Here is a 19,358-nt window from a genome sequence, read left to right on the forward strand (position 1 = left end):
AGAGCATTTTACGAAGGTAGATAAGAATTATTTTCATTTAATAGCTAAGGAAACTGAGGCATTGAAACTTGAACTCTCCTTCTCCCTTGCCTCAAAACACACACACTCTACCTGAAAAAGTCTTTGCCAAATGTAGAACCCTTATTTTCTTTGGAGTGGAGAAGGAAGGGGAATGAGAGTTTTACATGGGGGAGAGGAAGAAAAATTTTCTAACCATTCCCTTTTAAGGGAAGTTTAAAGCAGTGTTAAGGATGGAGTAGTAGCCTTTTGCTTGTCGCAACTTCCCTGCTTGTCTAAGTTGTAATTATAACAAGCATCACTGAGTATAACGCAGTACGACCGTTTCTCATTTCCAAAGTGTCCATCACTGTAGTAGCTATACACAATATGCAGAATCATTAGACTATTAGTATTTAACTCACACTCTTGTGTTCATATTTTAGGGAAAAACACAGGATTTGTCATGTATTTGTTATCCATTAAAATAAATAGAAGTTACAAAGTTTCCAGCAGTCAAGAGGACCTTGCCAGAGAGGCAAGGAGCCTGCTTTTTGGGTTGTCAGTCTTTGCACAGTGACATGGTTTGTAAGGTAATCTCCCAGTGACCCATTATCTCTGGGGCATTGTAACAATCCCTTAGGCCATTAGTGTATTTTAGGGAGTCCTCAATCTGCAAAGCTCTGAGTATAGGGAGCCTTTAATCCATTGTTCTATGCGTGCACTCTTAAATTTTTCATGCTAAAAAAATCCATAGGCAAAGTAGTTTGTTGTGCGAGCCGTTTGTACCTGATCTAAGTATGAAATAACTTGTCTTTTTAAAAACACTTGAAGGAACTACTGAAGTTTACATTGTGGAATAATCACCTGTACAATTAAAGTCACATAACTGCAATAAATAAACCCTGAAGCTAGAAAACTGAGGCTTATTTCTTTGCTCAGACTGCAAATTGGTCAAACTGACTCCCCCCCGCCTTCCAAAATTTGATGATGAAATTATGTTCCAGTGGTTTAAACATCATAAGTCAGGTCTCAGCCTAAGGCAAATTTTTTTTATGACACCGAACACTCTGAAATGAGAGGTTTATAATGGGTAAGCTGACATAACCTTTACTATAGTGACTCTAGCTGCTGGAATCACACTTCAAGTTACCCTCTGAGTTATTTCCTGTATATTCCAATTTACTGCCACTTCATTTAATCCAAAAGTCCTATAAATGGGTCCATTAAATAAATTGTTTTCAAACAACAAGTCTTACAGCCATTCATTCTCAAACTTTTTAGTTGTAATGTGCAATTATAATGTACACCTATGGCTTTTATCTGCCCTTTATAAAGGGGAGACTAACAACCAGTTTTGGCTAGTGGGTAACTCCCAATAAAAGCCAGAGATGACAGATGATAATTTATTAGGATTTCTTAAATCATCCTTGTATTCCCTTCTCTGCAAGATTTACAAAAACAAAACAAAAAACAATTCAACACTTAATTTGAAAGTTGATTTTTTTTTTTTTTTTTGGCACATTACCAATACCACGTCTTCACCATGCACAGTTTTCACTGCAAGTAGGTTAATGAAAATACTTTTTGTTCATACTTGCTTTCTAGTCTTTCTTTTTGTGGTTTGCAGTGCTTCAGTGGTTAGGTTTCTGGTTGTTGTTTGAGAGAGGTTAATGTCCAAGAAAGCTGTCTTCACTGAATTAAAAAATGTAATGCAGATGATATAAGTAGGTTTTTCAGAATATATTGTTTAAATCTAAATTTTAGCTATAAATTAGTGTCCTTTTATACATGTAAATACTGATGGGTTATTTTTTAAAAGTACTATATGAAGACCACTATCTTACTAGAAGCCATCATATTGTATAGTACCTAGTACCCTCTCATTTTAGAATTAATCAGTTTTTGTTTTTTGGCAAAATCTTGTGTTGAAATCCCTGAGGTTTAGATTCTTTTAACAAATGACATTTTAAAGACTTTAATAAAATTATTCTTAATCATGTTTATTACAGTAGTGTCTAAGGGACAACCAAGAAAGGGGCCTCGTTGTGCTGAGTGCTGTACAAATTCGAGTACTAAGTGGTCCTTGCCCGAGGAGCCTCCAATCTAATCAGACAAGACAGACACAGGTTGGGGGAAGGACTAGAACACGCAAGCAGGGTGAACTATGTGATAGTAGCAGACCTCATGTTAGTTTTGGGTGTGGCTTGAACTAATATGAACTAATGGAGTTGTATGTGAAATAGAGATGAAAACCATGATGGACTGTCCCTCTCGCTGCCTAGCCTCAAGAAAAGGTAGTAATCTACTCCACTTGGAGCAGAAAATCCCACCTGCTTTAATAATTGCCCTCTGAAGCTGCTTTCAACATTGTAGAGTCCTCAAGGTTTAAACAGGTGGCCTTATTAAAACATCGCTGATACAAGTCATTTCCATTCAAAAGCCTCTAGTTATACGTTAGTCATTTTAAAAAAAAAAACGTGCTTCAGACCGAAATGTGAAAAACAAGGTCTCGGGCAGATGCATTCTTTATATTAATTTTTTCACCTTACCAAAATAAATATTTGTTGTTTTTTTTTAAATTGCGTGAAGGGGGAGAGGGACCGCCTCAGAGACCTATTGGTGGCGGGCAAGCTTTACAGTTTGTGATCACCAAGTTATGAAGTTCTCTGGGCACGCTGCTGGGGAGGGATGTTGCCCCAAGTGATGAGTGGACCAGGCACAGAGAGACAATGGAGACTTAAACAGCTACTTGTTCCTAAGGCTAATTTGCGTGGCGGCGTGGGGTCAAAGGTTTAGTCTAAATATTCTGTTTCCCATAGAGGTAGGGAGCATGCAGAAGGCAGTGCCTTGTCCCAGCTGAGAAGAGGAGTGTTTCATGTTGCTACTGGGGTGATAGGCATGCTGTCCAATTGAGGGAAGAATCAGCACTCCCAAGGGGCCTCCGCATAGACATGGTATTACAAATAGCCTGATACAGAGTGGGACAACAGTGCTGATGCTGTTCCAGGTCAGGAAGGAGCAATATGTTAGGAAGGGGGAATGTGTAGCCCATTAAAAGTGGATCCCTTGCAGCCTAAATCTTATGTTGTCCGAACAGGAGGACATAGAGAGGTGGAAATCAGTTTGGGGAGGCCTTGTCTCCCAAAAAAGTGAAAATTCCAGATTTCAGACATTTCCCCACCTTGCTCATTTGTTTCCCTACCTAAAGCCAAAGTGGTTTTAATCAACTTCCATGAGGCACTCTCACCTTTTTCTTTTTCAGGGAAGCACAATGGGTGACTTTGCTAACCTGACTCAGTCAGACTCAAATCACCCATATTTGAGCAAGTCCAAGTATCTGTTCACACGCTACTCATGTTCTTTATTTTATGACTTTGAGTCAAGGAGGGGTCTCAATCTTTGCTTAGAATTTTTTCCAAATCGGACCCTCTGAATGCAGGTTTCTCACATTAAAGTTCTGCTTACAAGTCTTCTGTTCTCCCTATAAAAGTCTTAGTAAAAGTATCCACCTGCAGCTGTAGTCTGTTGGAAATATTCCAACATGGCTTAGATGTGAATTGATAAAAGCTGGTGTGTCTGCAGCAACTTGTATCTTTGCTCAGTATGTTTGTTTCAGGGCAAGTGAAAGTCTGCAAGGACTTGGATAAATGGATTGAAATGGATTTTTTTTTTTTTTTTTTTTTTTGTATCTGCTGCAGCTCCTTTGTATCAAATCAGAATCTTAGTTCTCTTCAGTACTAAGTTCTGCCACAACACCTGAGAGGGACTAACATGGGGTTGTTCCCTATCCTCTATTTTCTAGTAGATCATCCATTTTAGTATTAAATGTCCCAACAAGAGGTCTAGTCCTTCCCTTGTGCGGAACTGTTCTGGATGTACTTGATTTTCCCTTTCTCAATTTCATTTCATTACTGTTCATTATGCTCCCTTGAATCACCCTACATAATTCCTCTCCATTCTCTCCCTTTGCATGCCTTAAGTACGCTGTTGCTAATTGACATGCATGTTGAGTCCCTGAGATGCATTTTTGTAAAAACCTAGCTCCCCTTCGCATTTTTAGCAATATTATATTATGTAAATAGTACACTAGGAGGAAACTATTTCCTCCTCAGTGAGGGAAGCACTTTGGTGTTCCAAGACCGTTACAAGTTTCTGGCCCTCTGTATGTGATGCCAATCTACAGTAGAGATCTAGTTCAGCAAAGAATGTTGACTGGTTATTTACCCTTGTCACAAAGCCTGGAAATCCATACACATTACCAGCTAACAATGCTCTCTAAATCTTTTCAGCTGCTGGTGGCTTTCTGAGAGTATTTGGTCCTTTCCCCATGGCAGCAAACTGTGCATGATCCTCAGTCATAAGTGAATAGCCGCATATGGGGGTCTGTGTATAAATTTCTCAGTATATGTAGACTGTAGAGCCTGCTGGTTTAAATCTAATAGACTATTTTATAACAGAAAGTGCCTTCTAGACAGGCTACTATATTATGTTTGAATCCTACTATAATATTTTAATCTTGAGTTTTAATCATTGTTCTGCATGAAGAGATGCAGACTTCAAGCTGTTGACTCAACTACTGTTACTGCCCCCCTACAGGAAAATGTGACCGTCCTCTGATAACAGTTGATACACAACCATACCGCATCCTTCTTGGATTACCAAGCAACTTTGTTTAGACAGTGGAACCTGCGCTTGCTCATGAGGAGCAGTGATTGATTCACATGACTGTAGCTGGGATTCCTGTGGTTTTATTTAATTGAAATTTCACACAAATGTACTTACAATAAAGCGGCAACCACTTATTACAAGAGAATACACATCCTAGAAGAAGGCAGTATGAATGCCAGACTACCTTGTGTATGGGGGAGAGGAGGCATGGAAGGAGGGGCGGAGGTGTGGGAATAATAATCACCACAGAGGCATCTGCTCCCAGTAATCCTCCAGAAACTGCTTCCAAATAAAATCATAATGGTCTGTTTTATCACCTTTCCTAAAAGGGAATTTTCTCACCATCTTGGCCTTGTCTAATGGAGCATTAATCAGCACCTCTATACAACATGTCTTCTCTACCTCTTCATCAGAATAGACTTTTACTCTCTAAATTAAAAAGTTTGCTTCTGTGAAAGTGTAAATCTTTGCAACATTTCTGCAAGTAATAGCTCCCCTGTGGGGAACCTGAGCCACGGATAAATGAAGCGATTTCCCATGGACCACAGAAAGAGTCATGGCACAGCCAGAATTAGGACTTTGAAAATCTGGCTTCCAGTCCCATTCTGAGTCCACTAAAGCACGTGACCTCTCCTAAATACATTTTTATACGGCATGTAAAACTAAACCTATTTCTCATGATAGTTGTAACTTTTTCTTTTTTCTTTTTTTTTTTTTTTTTTTTTTAATGAAGCTATATAGTAAAGCTTATTTTGATTAGAAAAATTTAGGAAGTATCTCGTTGTGTTACTTATGGTTGATGATGTCACCACACTGCACAGTTGTGTAGTGGGTGGACTGAATATTTTGCACCTATTGTACTTGTCAAATGGACTCAATGGGACTGACAGCCGGGAAAGAACTCAGTGGCCCAAGGTGCACTGCGCAGCTGATAACCTAAACTTAAAATGTTTAGTCTCTTCAGTACAAGGTTAGAACGTCTCATTAGCCAAGGCTTGTGCTGCAGTCAGCCAACCTAAACATTCTTTATGCAGAGTATCTACAGCAGGAAAGCAACTCCGCATTGACTTGGGCTTCAGAGCCCTTATACACTGAGCTACCATGCGTAAGCAGGCAAGCAGATCTGGATACGGAAGAGCCCCCGTGTGTTTAAAATGTTTACAGTACTATTGCCAGAACTGAATCTGTTTGCTACAGGTCACCACACCTAATAGGTGAGGGACATGAGTGTGTACGTCTTCATTTCAAGATGCAGAAAAGAGTATTAATCTTATTAATACTTATGTGGTGCTTTACAAACATTATTATAGCCTTAATGCACCTGTGACCTCGGTAAACTCTAATGCTGTTTTGCAGATGCATATATTGAGGCACTGAGATTGAGCAGTGAATCCAAGGTTGTGCAGCTTTTTAAAAGCAGATCCAGGAATGGAACCCAAGATTCATGACTTTGATCTAACTACTAGACCACACTCCTTCTCATAACTCAACTGTCCACATTTTTACTCAAAGCAGATGTCAACTGGGTTGAGAATGAAAGGTCATTTAAATTCTTTCTACCCCATGCTATGCTGAAGTCTTAGAATTCAGCACTAGTTACTGTGGTTGAAGTTCCCTCATTCTGACAAGAATCCCTGGAACGTGGCTGCATCTTCCACGGAGCCAGGTTATCCCCCTAGCTTGGTTTGCCACCATGTTACCTGACATGATGATTTATAAAATCCCCTTTTGAATTCTGACTTTAAGTAAAATGGTAATTTAGAAAATCAAAGGGGGGGGGTTTAAAAATTCAGGGATCCTTAAAATAATAGAAGCTGCTTTTATACTTCAGCTGTCAGAAGTGATGTACTCAGATTTGCTCAGTCTACTTGTGTTGCTGTTACGTTGGTGCGGCCCATAGCTGGTGGTGGAAAGCTTGATTCTGATGCCTTTGGTGACAAATAACATTTGTATCTTTGTGCTGTGGGAGTTTTTTAATCTAAAAGGGGCCTCGGTGTAGAGAGATGGATTTACCAGCCCGACCTGTTCACTGAGGCAACTCCAGCCCCTATCAAAAACTAGGTGTGCTGCCTAGTATTACTTTGCCCTTCTGTGATACTTTCCAGAGAGTTACAAGCTAAAGGAATTTAACCTCATGAATTGGGTAAGTTGCCGTTTTGATTTAGAGAGGGAAACTGAGGCACAGAGAGATGAAGTGACTTGCCTACAGTCATATGCAGTCAGTAGAGCAAGTTCTAGAACCCAGGAGTCCTGCCTTCTGGTTCCTTGCTCTGAGCCCACTCCTGTACTCTGAATACTCTTTGGCAGTGCCAAGGATTAACTGTTAGTCACTTTACAGCATTTTGAATTGTCTTTTCTTTTCCACTCTGCCTCCTTCCCAGATGCAAACTGGAACAGAGCCGTGTGCCAGCCAGAGAAGGTCCTGTTTGGTGGCCATTTGAGATCATGGGGAGATCACCAGCTACAGCTTCTGAAGGGATTTCACACTGCCCAGTCATGTCAGGCTGCTTGCTGCCAGAGCCCCAGCTGTGATGCCTTTTGGCTGTTGGAAAAGATGTGTATCCAGGTGAACTGCATGATTCCCCATCAGTGTCAGGCAAACAGGACTGACTCCTCAGATTCCGTTTTGGTGTTTCTAAAGAAATCGAAAACTACAGAGCACTCCTTAAGCTCTCAGTCTGAAGGTGAGGTGGAGACTCTGCTTCACAAATTGTTGGATTGGCACATGCCAGTCCAAGCCAAAAAGAGACTGCGAAGGTCCTTCTCGGAGCTGTTGACACAAAAACAGCACTTGGCAAATGACAGGAGGGGCTTGCTGAAACGGGATAAAACAGATATCTCCACCAGGGGGAATGCTGAAAATCTGCCAGCCAGTACCTTGGACAGCAAATCTAAGAGCAGCTTGAGTAAAATTGGTCTGAAGGATAACTCAGAATCTAGGCCTTCATTGAGGGAGGTGTATGTTCCCAGTGACCATGCAACTCGAGAGAAAACTTCACTACCAAATGGAGCGGAATCAAGAGAACAGAAAAACAAAAGCCTTGCCTTTCCTGAGAGCAATAGTGTGAGTGGACTGAGTGATCCAACTGGTAGCAGCTCTCTATGGGTAAGTGTATGGAAAGAAATGGGAATGTGAATGGACTGTCTCTGTTGCTAGTGTCAATCATAACTGGTATGAGTTGAGCATCCTTCTGGTTGTCATTTATTATGCAGGCTTCATATTAAGAACACTTAGAAGGCACCTTCAGAAATGTACTATCAGCCTCTTTGCAGGGAGATGGGGCAGTAGTGTTTCTCTGAATTGGGGTAGGATTTGATTTAATTTCATTAGCCCTTTGGCTCTTGGAAAAAAGATGACAGGCAAACTGCTTCCTGTCCCATATAATACACATCCTAAAAGTGAGAGGTAAGAAGGAGAGATGTCTGGTGGGTGTGATGTAACCAGCAAAAGGCAGGGAAGTGCATGTGTGTTGGAGTCAGTTACCCATAATATATCTGGTTGACCCACAAAATAAAATAAGTAGCTTTCTATAAGAAGAGTGTTGAATTCTGGATCAATTCAGCATATTACTCTACAAATCTCTACTATTTTGTCATGTGTCTTCAGATCAACTTTACTCTGTAACTGATCTAGTCTTAATTTTTTTTTTTTTTTAAGACTCATTCTTTCATACTCAGAAGTTCATAAGGGTTTACATTAGCAGTGGATAAATGAGGATCATTTGGGCTTCTATTCCAAAAAAATAAGAAGTCAGTACAGTATTTCCAGATGTTGTCTGATCTAAACAGAAATAGACGTGTTTGAAATACTAGGTTTCAGGGGGGGGGGTGGTGGTGAGAACCTGGATTAGTGCTGGAAATGACTCACCTTGATTATCATGCGCATTATAAAGAGAGGTTTCAAAGAGGGATGGGCTATTACCAGCAGGAGAGTGAGTTTGTATGTGTGTCTGTGTGTGTGTGGGGGGGGGGGAAGAGTGAGAAAACCTTGATTTGTGCTGGAAATGGCCTTCCTTGATGATCACTTGATGATCACTTTAGATAAGCTGTTAGCAGCAGGACAGTGGGGTGGGAGGAAGTTTTGTTTCATGGTCTCTGTGTGTATATAATGTCTTCTGCAGTTTCCACGATATGCTATGCATCCGATGAAGTGAGCTGTAGCTCACGAAAGCTCATGCTCAAATAAACTGGTTAGTCTCTAAGGTGCCACAAGTACTCCTTTTCTTTTTTCTTTTTTGAAATACTAGGTGCTCTTTGTTATATGTGCAAAGGGTCTGATCATAGGCATTGTAGAGTCCCTAATAGGAGTGGTGTTGCAGAGTGAATCATACGTTAGGAAGCTACATTGCTTGAATATCTCCTGCCATATTTCAAGGATTTGGGATTATTGCAGTGGGCTCCTTTCTCCTGTAGTTACATTCTGGCTTAAGAGAATCTGTTCCACTCCAGCTATGCAATCTTACGGTGCTAGGTAGTGCTGTGACTGATATCCGTCACCAGCTTGCAGAACAGGATGTGGAGTGGAGCCAAAGGACACCACTGAGAATTCCAGAGCCAGGTGTGTGAAACAACATTGTGGTTTAGCTTTGCATTTGCAAATGTTTGATCTTCCAGAACCTCATGCTACTTAAGAGTGACTCATGAGTTTCTCTTTGTTTTCTCTCTCTCCTGCAATATTGCAGTATTTCTGTTCTTCCTGAAACCTTTCCTTCATCTAGCATTTCATAGGAAATTGAGACTTAAACAATGATCTCATTCTCCCATTCCACATGCACCTGACTTCTGGGGAGATTTCACTACAGTTCACCTTAAACTTTTCTTGTCTCTCTCAGGCCTTGTCTACACTGGCAAGTTTCTGTACACACTGCCAAGCCACTTAGTGCTCAGAAATTGCACAGTTGCAATGCTGTAAAAAAACTACCCCTATGAGAGGCGTACAGCTTTCTGCGCCGGGGCTACAGCGCCGTGGTGCCAGTGTAGACACCCTGGTCGATTACAGTGCTGCAGTTGGCCTCCGGGAGGTGTCCCACAATACCTGTTCTTGCCTCTCTGGTCATCGGTTTGAACTCTACTGCCCTGCCCTCAGGTGACCAACCAGGAACCCCACCCCTTAAATTCCTTGGGAATTTTGAAAGTCCCCTTCCTGTTTGCTCGGTGTCAAATGCAGCAGTGGTCTCAGCACATCTTTCCAGGTGCTTATGCCTGCTCCATGCACCAGACAATCTCCCGCTTGGAACAATGTCGAGCTGCTGGACCTCATCAGCATTTGGGGAGAGGAGGCTGTCCAGTCTCAGCTGCGCTCCAGCCGTAGGAATTATGATACAGACAGACAGATGTCACGATGCATGACTGAAAGGGGCCATGATCCGGACACATTGTAGTGCAGGGTGAAAGTGAAGGAGCTGCGGAACACCTACCACAAGGTGCGGGGGGCAAACCACCACTCCAGTGCTGCACCCACGGTTCTACAAAGAGCTGGACGCAACACTTGGTGGCGACCCCACCTCCACTGCAAAGGCCACTGTGGATACTTCGATGGCTCGCATGCCAGTCGAGAGTGGACCGAGCCAGGAGGAGGAAATCTTGGATGAGGAGGCGGAGGGGGACCCAGAGGCAGAGGATGACTCGGAAGTCAGAGATGCATGCAGCCAGGAGCTCTTCTCTGCCCCGGAGGAGGCCAGCCAGTGTTAGAGCTTGGCAAAGCGCAAACAGGAGTGGAGGCGCCTGGTAAGTGGCTTTGATTTTGGGAATCACTGAAGCGAGTTGTTGGGGGCAGGAGGGCTGCAGAAAGCAGGCTTGTGTCCATATGATGCGCATACCACCACATGCCTAGTCTGAAAGGCAGAACCAGGTGTTGATTGACTCCCTCACTTCACGGGAATCTGCCTCAGAGATCTCCACAAAACTCTCATGGAAATACTGGGCAATCCGCAGCTGCAGGTTCTTTGGCAGACCTGCTTTTTCTTGCCTCATTAAGGGTAACTTTCCCATGCCACTCTACCGTCACTGGGAGGGAGAACATTGCTGCACACAGGCAAGCCGCATAAGGTCCAGGGCAGAAGCCACAGTCTTGGAGAAGACCCTCCCTTGATTCCCTGCTCACCCTCAGCAGCAAGATATCTTCCATAATGAGCACAGCCTGTGGAAAATGTGGGGACAGTAATGATTATAAGGCCCCCTCTACAGAGCTGGCTCTCCCCAAGAGCCACATGCCCAGTGTACAGTACGGTCCTGGAACACTGATTTCCTGTCCCCTTGCGGTTACTCACCATTTTGGGGGTCTTGTGGCTCATGTGTGCTTGCCTGCGGTAAGTCAGTTAGTGACAGGTATGTGAGTAGTGGCTGTGTTTTAAATCACTGAATCAGTGACCTGTGTGTTGCAAACAATACTGCTTCTGTAAAATGCTGCATTTTGGCTTCACAGATATGACCTTGGGAGCCTAGCCTCCCTCTTTCTTATCGCCGGTTGAACGGCTGCACAGAATTAGAAAGCGGCCACGAAGAACTAAAGAGGACTTCCTGTGTGATGTCATGATAAACTCCGCGGCCGAAAAACAAGAATTGAAGGAGTGGCGGGACAGTGAGAAGAGGAACTGAAAGGAGAACACGGTGCGCCAGAACGAAGCCACAGAGTGGCTCTTAAAGGTTATGGAGCACCAAGCGGACACACTCCAGGGGCTACTAGCACTGCAAACCGAGCAGCTCCATGCCTGCCCACCCCTACAGCTGCTGTCACAAAACTCTTCCCCATGCTCCTCCAGATACTGCCAACACATTCTTATCAATCTCCTGGCTCCAGTCTGTACCCACTGCGTTCCACTCCTGCCCTGTCACAGTCCAGCCTTGTGGACTCCCAGTACCCACTGTACTCAGCACCCGTCTCTCTGCAGTTTAGCCCTGCTGAAGTACAGTACCCGCTGCACTGTACTCCAAAGGACAAGGTTGCATATGATACCTGGACATACACAAATTTTCACAGGACCCCACCTCCTACTGGGATCCTCCCCCTGACTCCCACAGTGCTGACGTGCTTTTTTGTTTGTCTCTCTCCTCCGGTGGTTGTTTTTAATAAAAGAATTGATTTGGTTTGAAAGTAAACAGAGCCCTGCAAAGCAACCGGCAATTTTCTTAAACCTTCACAGGGCATCGTCTGCACCAATCACCTCCTAGCATTACAAGCACTGCCCTCCTGAGCATAGCAACAAATGTTAGTGGCTTTCCGCTTCAGATTGCTGCCTCAAGGCATCCCTGATCCTTATGGCCTTGCACTGCGCCCCTCTAATAGCCCTGGTCTCTGGTTGTTCAAATTCAGCCTCCAGGCTCTGAGCCTCAGCAGTCCAGCCCTGAGTGAAGCTTTCACCCTTCCCTTCACAAATGTTATGGAGCGTACAGCATGTGGCTATAAGCATAGGAAGATTGTCATCAGCCAGGTCCAGCCTCGCATAGAGGCAGTGCCAGCAGGCCTTTAAATGGCCAAAAGCACACTCAACAGTCATTCTGCATTTGCTCAGCCTGTTGTTGAACCGCTCCTTGCTGCTGTCAAGGTTCCCCGTATATGTTTCATAAGCCATGGCATTAAGGGGTAGGCAGGGTCTCCCAGGATCAGAGTGGGCGTTTCGACTTCTCCTACAGTGATCAAGAAAGTCCCTGCTTGCAGCTTCCTGAACAGGCCAGTGTTCCGAAAGATGCACGCGTCGTGCACCTTTCCAGACCAGCCTGTGTTAATGTCTGTGAAATGCCCACGGTGATCCACAAGTGCCTGGAGAACCATTCAGAAATACCCCTTCTGATTAATGTACTTAGTGGCTGGGTGGTCTGGTGCCAGAATTGGAATATGCAAGCCAGCTATTGCCCCCCCTCCCCCCCCCCCCGCAGTTAGGGAAGCCCATTTGTGCATGTTAACAGAAGCTACTGTTGGGCATGTTCAGACTGTGAATGAGGACTGCTACAGAATAGCATGTCCCAAGATTTGCCAGCTTCTTTAGTGCAAAGAATCTGTAGCTTCACTGACGCATGAGAGCCTGTTAACTGGTAAGAAAGTGGAGAGAATCCTTCTTTGCATATAATATTAATAGTGCTTTACCCTTGTCTCTTCTGTCAATGGAGCTGAAAGTACTTTAAACACATGTACAAATATAGTTCTTCACCCTTGCATTGAGGATGAGGAAACTGAGACAGAGCAGGTATAAGTGACCTACCCAACACTGCAAGGAGAGGGAGTTTTGCAGAAAAGCCTGAACCACAAGGCCAAGCTTCCTCCCCTGGTATTAGAATTGGCTGGCTGTTTCAGAGTGTATGTTCAAGGGCTTCTTTTTTACCTGTGGTATTAAAATGTTCTCTCCAGCCTAATCTAGCTACTAGGACACGTGGCAATGCAGTTCTGCAGCGTCCATTGCCCAGATTGAATGCCAGTAACATGGTATTAAAGTCAGGAGTGCCTTTCTTTGGTTTGACCTTTTGACCCAACTGTACCAGTTGAGCCAGTGATGGGGTAATTCAGTTACAAAACTGGTTCCAAATCAAAGATGGTGAAGTGCTGCATTTTAAGTGTTCAGCAGATATTATTGAAATCGCATTTGCTCAACAAATGCAGAGGTACTCTACAGATAAACCCAGTTAAAGTTGAAATGTCCGGGAGTTACCTTGCAGGCCACTAACCAGAGTGGAGCTAGGTGCTGTAGAAGGAATTTCTGATGAAAGAAAGGAAATTGTTTTTGTCTGCTTTGATTATTTGTCATAAACTGACTCATGCTGCGTGGTATGCGGGGGGGGGGGTGCGTACAAGCTTTCTGATCCCCTTCCCCAAATAGTTTCTGTTGTTCACATGGCTGTTTGAGTGCAGGTCGTTCAAGGCACGGATTGCCTCTTTTAGGGGCAGTCTAAAATCAATAACTCTCTGCTGCAATGAGTGATTCTTAAATCAAAAAGATGCCAGTAGAATCCTCCTCCTTCATACCTGCCCACATCGCAGCTTCAGAAATAGGAATATGTGACGGACAAATTACCAGAGGGAAATCTGGTTCCCTGCTTTAGTGTCTTCAGCTTATTCTGCTGTCGCTCTGCTCATTTAAGACTTGCAGACACCCCAGCGTCTTTTATGGAGCCTGCCATAGCACCTGATATGCCACAATAGCCGATGTATTTAGATCTAAGGGGACTAAGCCATGTGCAGCTGAGCTGGAAACAACCTAGCTATTCTGGAGAAAGAGCCAAGGGGGAAGTGCAGGGTGGGCAAAAACAGATAGTAGCCGTGTTGGAAGAAAGGGGAGGGAGCTGCAAAAGCTTCCTATCAATAGGAGAATAGGTATGGGGGGCTTCGTTCCTCCCTAATTTTAGGAGGAACGTGTGACTATCTTGCAGGCATTTGATACTGTGCAGATATGAGGGGAATTTGGGGTCCGTTTGAGTTTTAAGAACTAAATTGGCATCCAGTTTCAGATTGAGACATTCTCTTCTTTCCAGGCTCATGCAGGAACATCCACATCAGAACTCCCAGTGCTGGCTACGTTCTCCAGCCCCATAACGCTGGGTTTGACTGCCACTGGCAAAGCTGAGAAACCCAAGCAGTCAAACGACACTTCCATCCAGCCTCTTTCCTTAGAGGAGATTCTCCCTACGATCAGTGCTCTGCAGGGGAAAAACACGATGAAGGTGCAGACCGTTACCACTATGCCCACCGGTGTCCCCACCAACGACAGTGTTACCACAGTCCAGGCTATCCCTGCCACGTCATCAAGCACCCCTACGCCAGTGCCAGGTTAGTGTGTTTACTCCGCAGCACCTTCCAAAATCAGAATATCCCACTGAGAGACTGATGAGACATTAAACCACAGTAAAGCTACCACTGTGGGGCAGTACCTGAATAGTTTCTCCAAGAGAGCATTGGGGGGTCCTCTTCCAACATGCATGTTGGTTGGGGCCTTTGGCCCATCCTGGGGGTCCTGGCATGGGTCCCATACCATAAGCCCTCCTGAGAGCTTCTGGTATAGTCCCATGACAATCCCTGAACGGCCCATTGGGGCCCCTGGCAGAGACTGTGAGGCTATGGGATGGGATCCTGATTTGGAATTACAAATCTCTATATGTCTACTAAATCTGTTCTCCAAGTGCAGCTCAGAAGGAGTGATAATGTCTCTGGTACTGTAATGGGACTAGAGATCTGACACAAGATGTAGTGGCATGAAACCTTGTTTCAGCAACTATCTACAGTACACGGCCCTCCATCAAGCTGAGTGGAAATCCCTCATCTGATTTGGTAAGGTGGTTGCCCATAATGGGATATGACTTTTCCCCCCCGGAAATGTCAACGTATAGTTCAGTCATGCAGAAGCAGTACACTTGGCCGTTAGCCATGTCTTACTCTGCAGCAGAGTGTCATGTTTCTATTCACACAGGTGTTCCTAAAGGTGATCTTTACAGAATGTGTAAAATAACAAAAGAACCACAAACACTAGGATAAACCAAACTTGACTCACTAGCTTCTTCTGTGAGGATCTGTGCATATACACAGGGCATCGTGTGTTGCTCACCTGGTGTGACTAGCTGCAGTACAACAAAATTCACTAAATTCAGTTCTTGGAAAGACCCAAAGCTGAATTCTTATAAATTTAGGGTGTATTTTGCCCCTGAAAATGGAACAGATGGCTTAGCGGAAAGGAAATGCTATGTACTTCGATAATTGGCAAAAAGCCAATTGGCTATCTGAACTAACCAGTTTACTAATCTTTTTTTAATAAATTCCTCCCCCCACTAGTGTTGGAATTTATATATTCTTCAATGTCTTAAAAGTGACCTTCATAGGCAAACATTTGGCTGGCGTCTCACTGCTTTTATGAAGTATAAAGAAAACCTGAAAAGTTATTTTCAAAAAAGGGTTGGAGGCATTATCTACTTCTTTTTCTGTTAGAAATCCAGATCTCCTTTTCCTCTGGGGGACACTCTGTGTGATTGGAGGACTAGTGGAATTATGACATCGCAAGAGGTTAAGTAATGGAGAGGAGAAGGAAGTTTTACTCTTTTAGAACTTTTGTTCTGGGTTTCTTTCGTTAACTATTTAACTAATAAACAGATGAGAGTTTAAATATTCAGCCTCCCTAACTTTTTAAAATAGCTCCCAGTGTACCACTCTGAGATCCCAATAAGGTCTCAGGGAAGAACAGACTTCTTCTTTTTCTTAATGTTTTTTCTCCTCCTCCCCCCCCCCCCACCCCCCAGATTTTTTTTAAAAAGGTGGGGAGAGCAAAAAATACTCTGAGAAAAGTAATTGCCTTTCAGGTCTTTGTACATAATAAAGAACCAGAAAAGGCCACAAATCCCATTTTCCCCTACCTTTATCAAGTCACCTTTAAGAACAAAATTAGTCCTCTCTTTTCATCTCTCCGTACATATAAAATGATGGGGTCTAAATTAGCTGTTAACCCTCAAGAGAGAGATCTTGGAGTCATTGTGGATAGTTCTCTGACAACATCCACTCAATGTGCAAGTCCAAAAATGGGCAGTCAAAAAAGCAAACAGAACGTTGGGAATCATTAAAAAAGGGATAGATAATAAGACAGAAAATATCATATTGCCTCTATAAATCCACAGTACGCCCACATCTTGAATTCTGCATGCAGATGTGGTCGCCCCATCTCAAAAAAGATATATTGGAGTTGGAAAGGTTTAGGAAAGGGCAACAAAAATTGTTAGGGGTATGGAATGGCTGCCATATGAGGAGCGATTAATAAGACTGGGACTTTTCAGCTTGGAAGAGAGACAACTAAGGGGGGATATGATAGAGATCTATAAAATCATGACTTTTGTGGAGAAAGTAAATAAGGAAGTGTTATTTTTCCTTCTCTTAACACAAGAACTAGGGTGTCACCCAATGAAATTAATAGGCAGCAGGTTTAAAACAAACAAAAGGAAGTATTTTTTTCACACAACGCACAGTCAACCTGGGGAACTCCTTGCCAGAGGATGTTGTGAAGACCAAGACTATAACAGGATTAAAAAAAGAACTAGATAAATTAATGGAGGATAGGCTCATCAATGGCTATTAGCCAGGATGTGCAGGGATGGTGTCCCTAGCCTCTGTTTGCCAGAAGCTGGGAATGGGTGACAGGGGATGAATCACTTGATGATGACCTGTTCTGTTCATTCCCTGTAGGGCATCTGGCATTGGCCACTGTCGGAAGACAGGATACTGGGCTAGATGGACCTTTGGTCTGATTCAGTATGGCCGTTCTTATGAGTCAGCTTTATAAAGAAATGGATGAGAAATGCTGCTGATCTTTTCTTCCTGATTAAGAAATGAGAGGAAAAATCAAAGTGAAACACCCTTGTATTTAGGGTGAGAAAAGCATGAAAGTGGAATGTGCGCAGCTTGTTTTAGAAAATCTGTTAGCCTGCAAGAAGCTTTTATTTTTTTCAGCTGAGAATACTTTGAATTCTTCATATATCTGTAAAGATCTGAAATTGCAGTTCAGTAAATAGCAGCTCTTGTCTTCCCCCTTCCATACAAGAGCACCTGGGTTCTTTCCTGAAAACCTATCTGCTGAGTCCTTCTCATCCCTGTTGGACCGGGTTGAATAGAGGTCTCTGTACAGGGCAAGAGGGTCCCATTTCAGCTCCTCAGAAAAGCAGCAGAAGTTACCTCCCTCTCTTTGGAGACACTGTGTAACTGAATAATTCTAGGCTTCCCTCACAATTGTGAAGGCCACTTAGTGTTTCTGCATTCAGTACTAGACAGAAACCTGAAGCGGCACTGAGTGATGGGATGTTTGCAAAATACAGCTATTTTGTAGCTGGCTTTTATTCCACAAGCTCAGAAGCCGAAGGTCTCTTTATGTATGTAATTTTTTTCCTGTTCCTTTTAACAGTTATGAAGGAGCTGGTAGTTTCTGCAGGAAACAATGTCCAAGTGACCCTGCCAAAGAATGAAGTTCAGTTAAATGCATTTGTCCTTCCTGAACCACCAACGGGTAAGACTTCATTGGGAGCTCTAAATGCGCGGCGATGATGAAGTGACAAACAAGAGATAAGTGCCTTGTTAAATAGGGAAAATCTTGAAACTCTCCCATCTAAATGTAGTCCTTCTCTCCAGTTCACATGGCAGTATGGTCTGGGTCAGAAATGAGGAGCTGAATGCAGTAAGTTCTGCTGAGACTTGTTTTCGCTCAGCAAGAATGAGGATATTCTTCTTGCTCATGAGTGTGTGACAACCTCTGAGAGAAGACCATTGTTTTAAAGAACTGCTGAGCAAGCGAGGAAAACCTGGTTTTAGATTAATATTTTTCCCCTTCGCAGGACAACATGGTTGTTAGTTTTGCACACACACATGCCTATCACAATTTTCTCTTGTAGCCATACAGACTTAGGCACAAGAAGGAACAAATAGCTGAGCTGAGCCTTAGGAGTAATTCAGTGAAGTGACAGGGTTTAAAAGAGAGAGAAGGCTACGTCTCATTTTCAGCTTAAGATCTGATGTACTGATCAGGAATTTTTAATCCGGGTCAGCAGTTTACCCCATGGGCAGTGAAGATATTTTACTTGTCTCGAGTGAGTTTTTGTTGTCCTGGGTTGCCAGACTGTAGACCTTCCTCTAGCTGACTGCTGACATATTACAGAATACTCTGGAAAACCTTAATCCAGAGAGCATTTTGCTGTTCACTGGGATGGAAGTTTGCACGGAAATGGAATCTTGCTTTCTTGAGAACTCTTTCTCCACTAAACTGAAGTCCTACATCTCTGACAACATAACTTTTACAGAACTGTACTGTGACATTGCATTACAGTGTTTGCAAACAGATGAGAAACTTGCTCCTTGAACTCGGCTGTTCTTGTTTATTTCCTCCACCTGAAATATAAACATCCTTTGTCCTAATAATAATAATAATAATGCTTTGCGGTTACATATTGTGCTTCAGCTGAGAGTCTGAGGTCTACCTAAAGGTGATGAAGTTTGATCTCCATTTTACAGGGAAATTAGCTGAGGCATAGAAAAATACAATTTGACCATCGTCTCCCAGTGAGTCCCTTGTCCTAGCCATTAGACCTTGCTGCCTCCTATAAGAGCAAGGAGCAGAAATACAGACACTGCAGGTGTGTAGTCCCCAGAGAGAGCAGGTTTGGGAGTGATTTCTCACTTCAGCGTTTTCTGTGAGGAGTTAGTGGGTCTTCAATGCCAGTCAATGACATGTGCAGTTAGGAATTGTACCAGCTTATAGCAACTCACTTCTGATTTGCTGGACAAGGCTCTGGCTTTTAGGGATTGCTACACTGAGAAGAGGGAAACTGAGTAACCAAAAAGCTGGAGAGTCCGTTCAGTTGTGTGCTGGACCTAAGAAATGCAAATTCTTCAGAGCTTGCTTGTGATATGCTCATTTATAGCCCTAACCACAATGTGGACCTGGAAGCAGAAATAGAGAGGGGCTTTGTGTGACGTGTGAAATGGAAAATGTTTCTGGTTTATGATGCCAAGGGTCAAATTTTCAGACAGGTGCCTACAAGATTTGAGAGCAATAAGTCTCTCTCCTTCCCTAGTACTCTGGAGTTGTGATCGTTCTAACCCTCCTTAACCCCTTAAAGAGGTGTAAGAGTAACGCTAGCTCCCAGAATGAGTGTGGTGTTGAAGTGCAGACTAGCACTTCCCCATAGTGCAGCGGCAGGGACTGATGGGAATCTGAGCTCCTGCACTTGTCTCTCTCTTT

General features: G+C 43.4%; 1 protein-coding gene across 1 annotated transcript in view; it reads left to right on the plus strand.

Annotated features, from left to right (window-relative positions):
- The window catches only part of KIAA0319L (KIAA0319 like), a 53,556-nt gene that overhangs the window by 12,633 nt on the left and 21,565 nt on the right, over positions 1-19,358 (plus strand). The window contains exons 3-5 of the mRNA XM_074934611.1: positions 7,050-7,774; positions 14,131-14,425; positions 17,529-17,630. Coding sequence (XP_074790712.1) covers positions 7,050-7,774; positions 14,131-14,425; positions 17,529-17,630 — 1,122 coding nt within the window. The remainder of the gene's footprint in view (positions 1-7,049; positions 7,775-14,130; positions 14,426-17,528; positions 17,631-19,358) is intronic.

This window comes from Natator depressus, chromosome 19 (assembly GCF_965152275.1).
Source record: "Natator depressus isolate rNatDep1 chromosome 19, rNatDep2.hap1, whole genome shotgun sequence".
Lineage (NCBI taxonomy): Eukaryota > Metazoa > Chordata > Testudines > Cheloniidae > Natator > Natator depressus.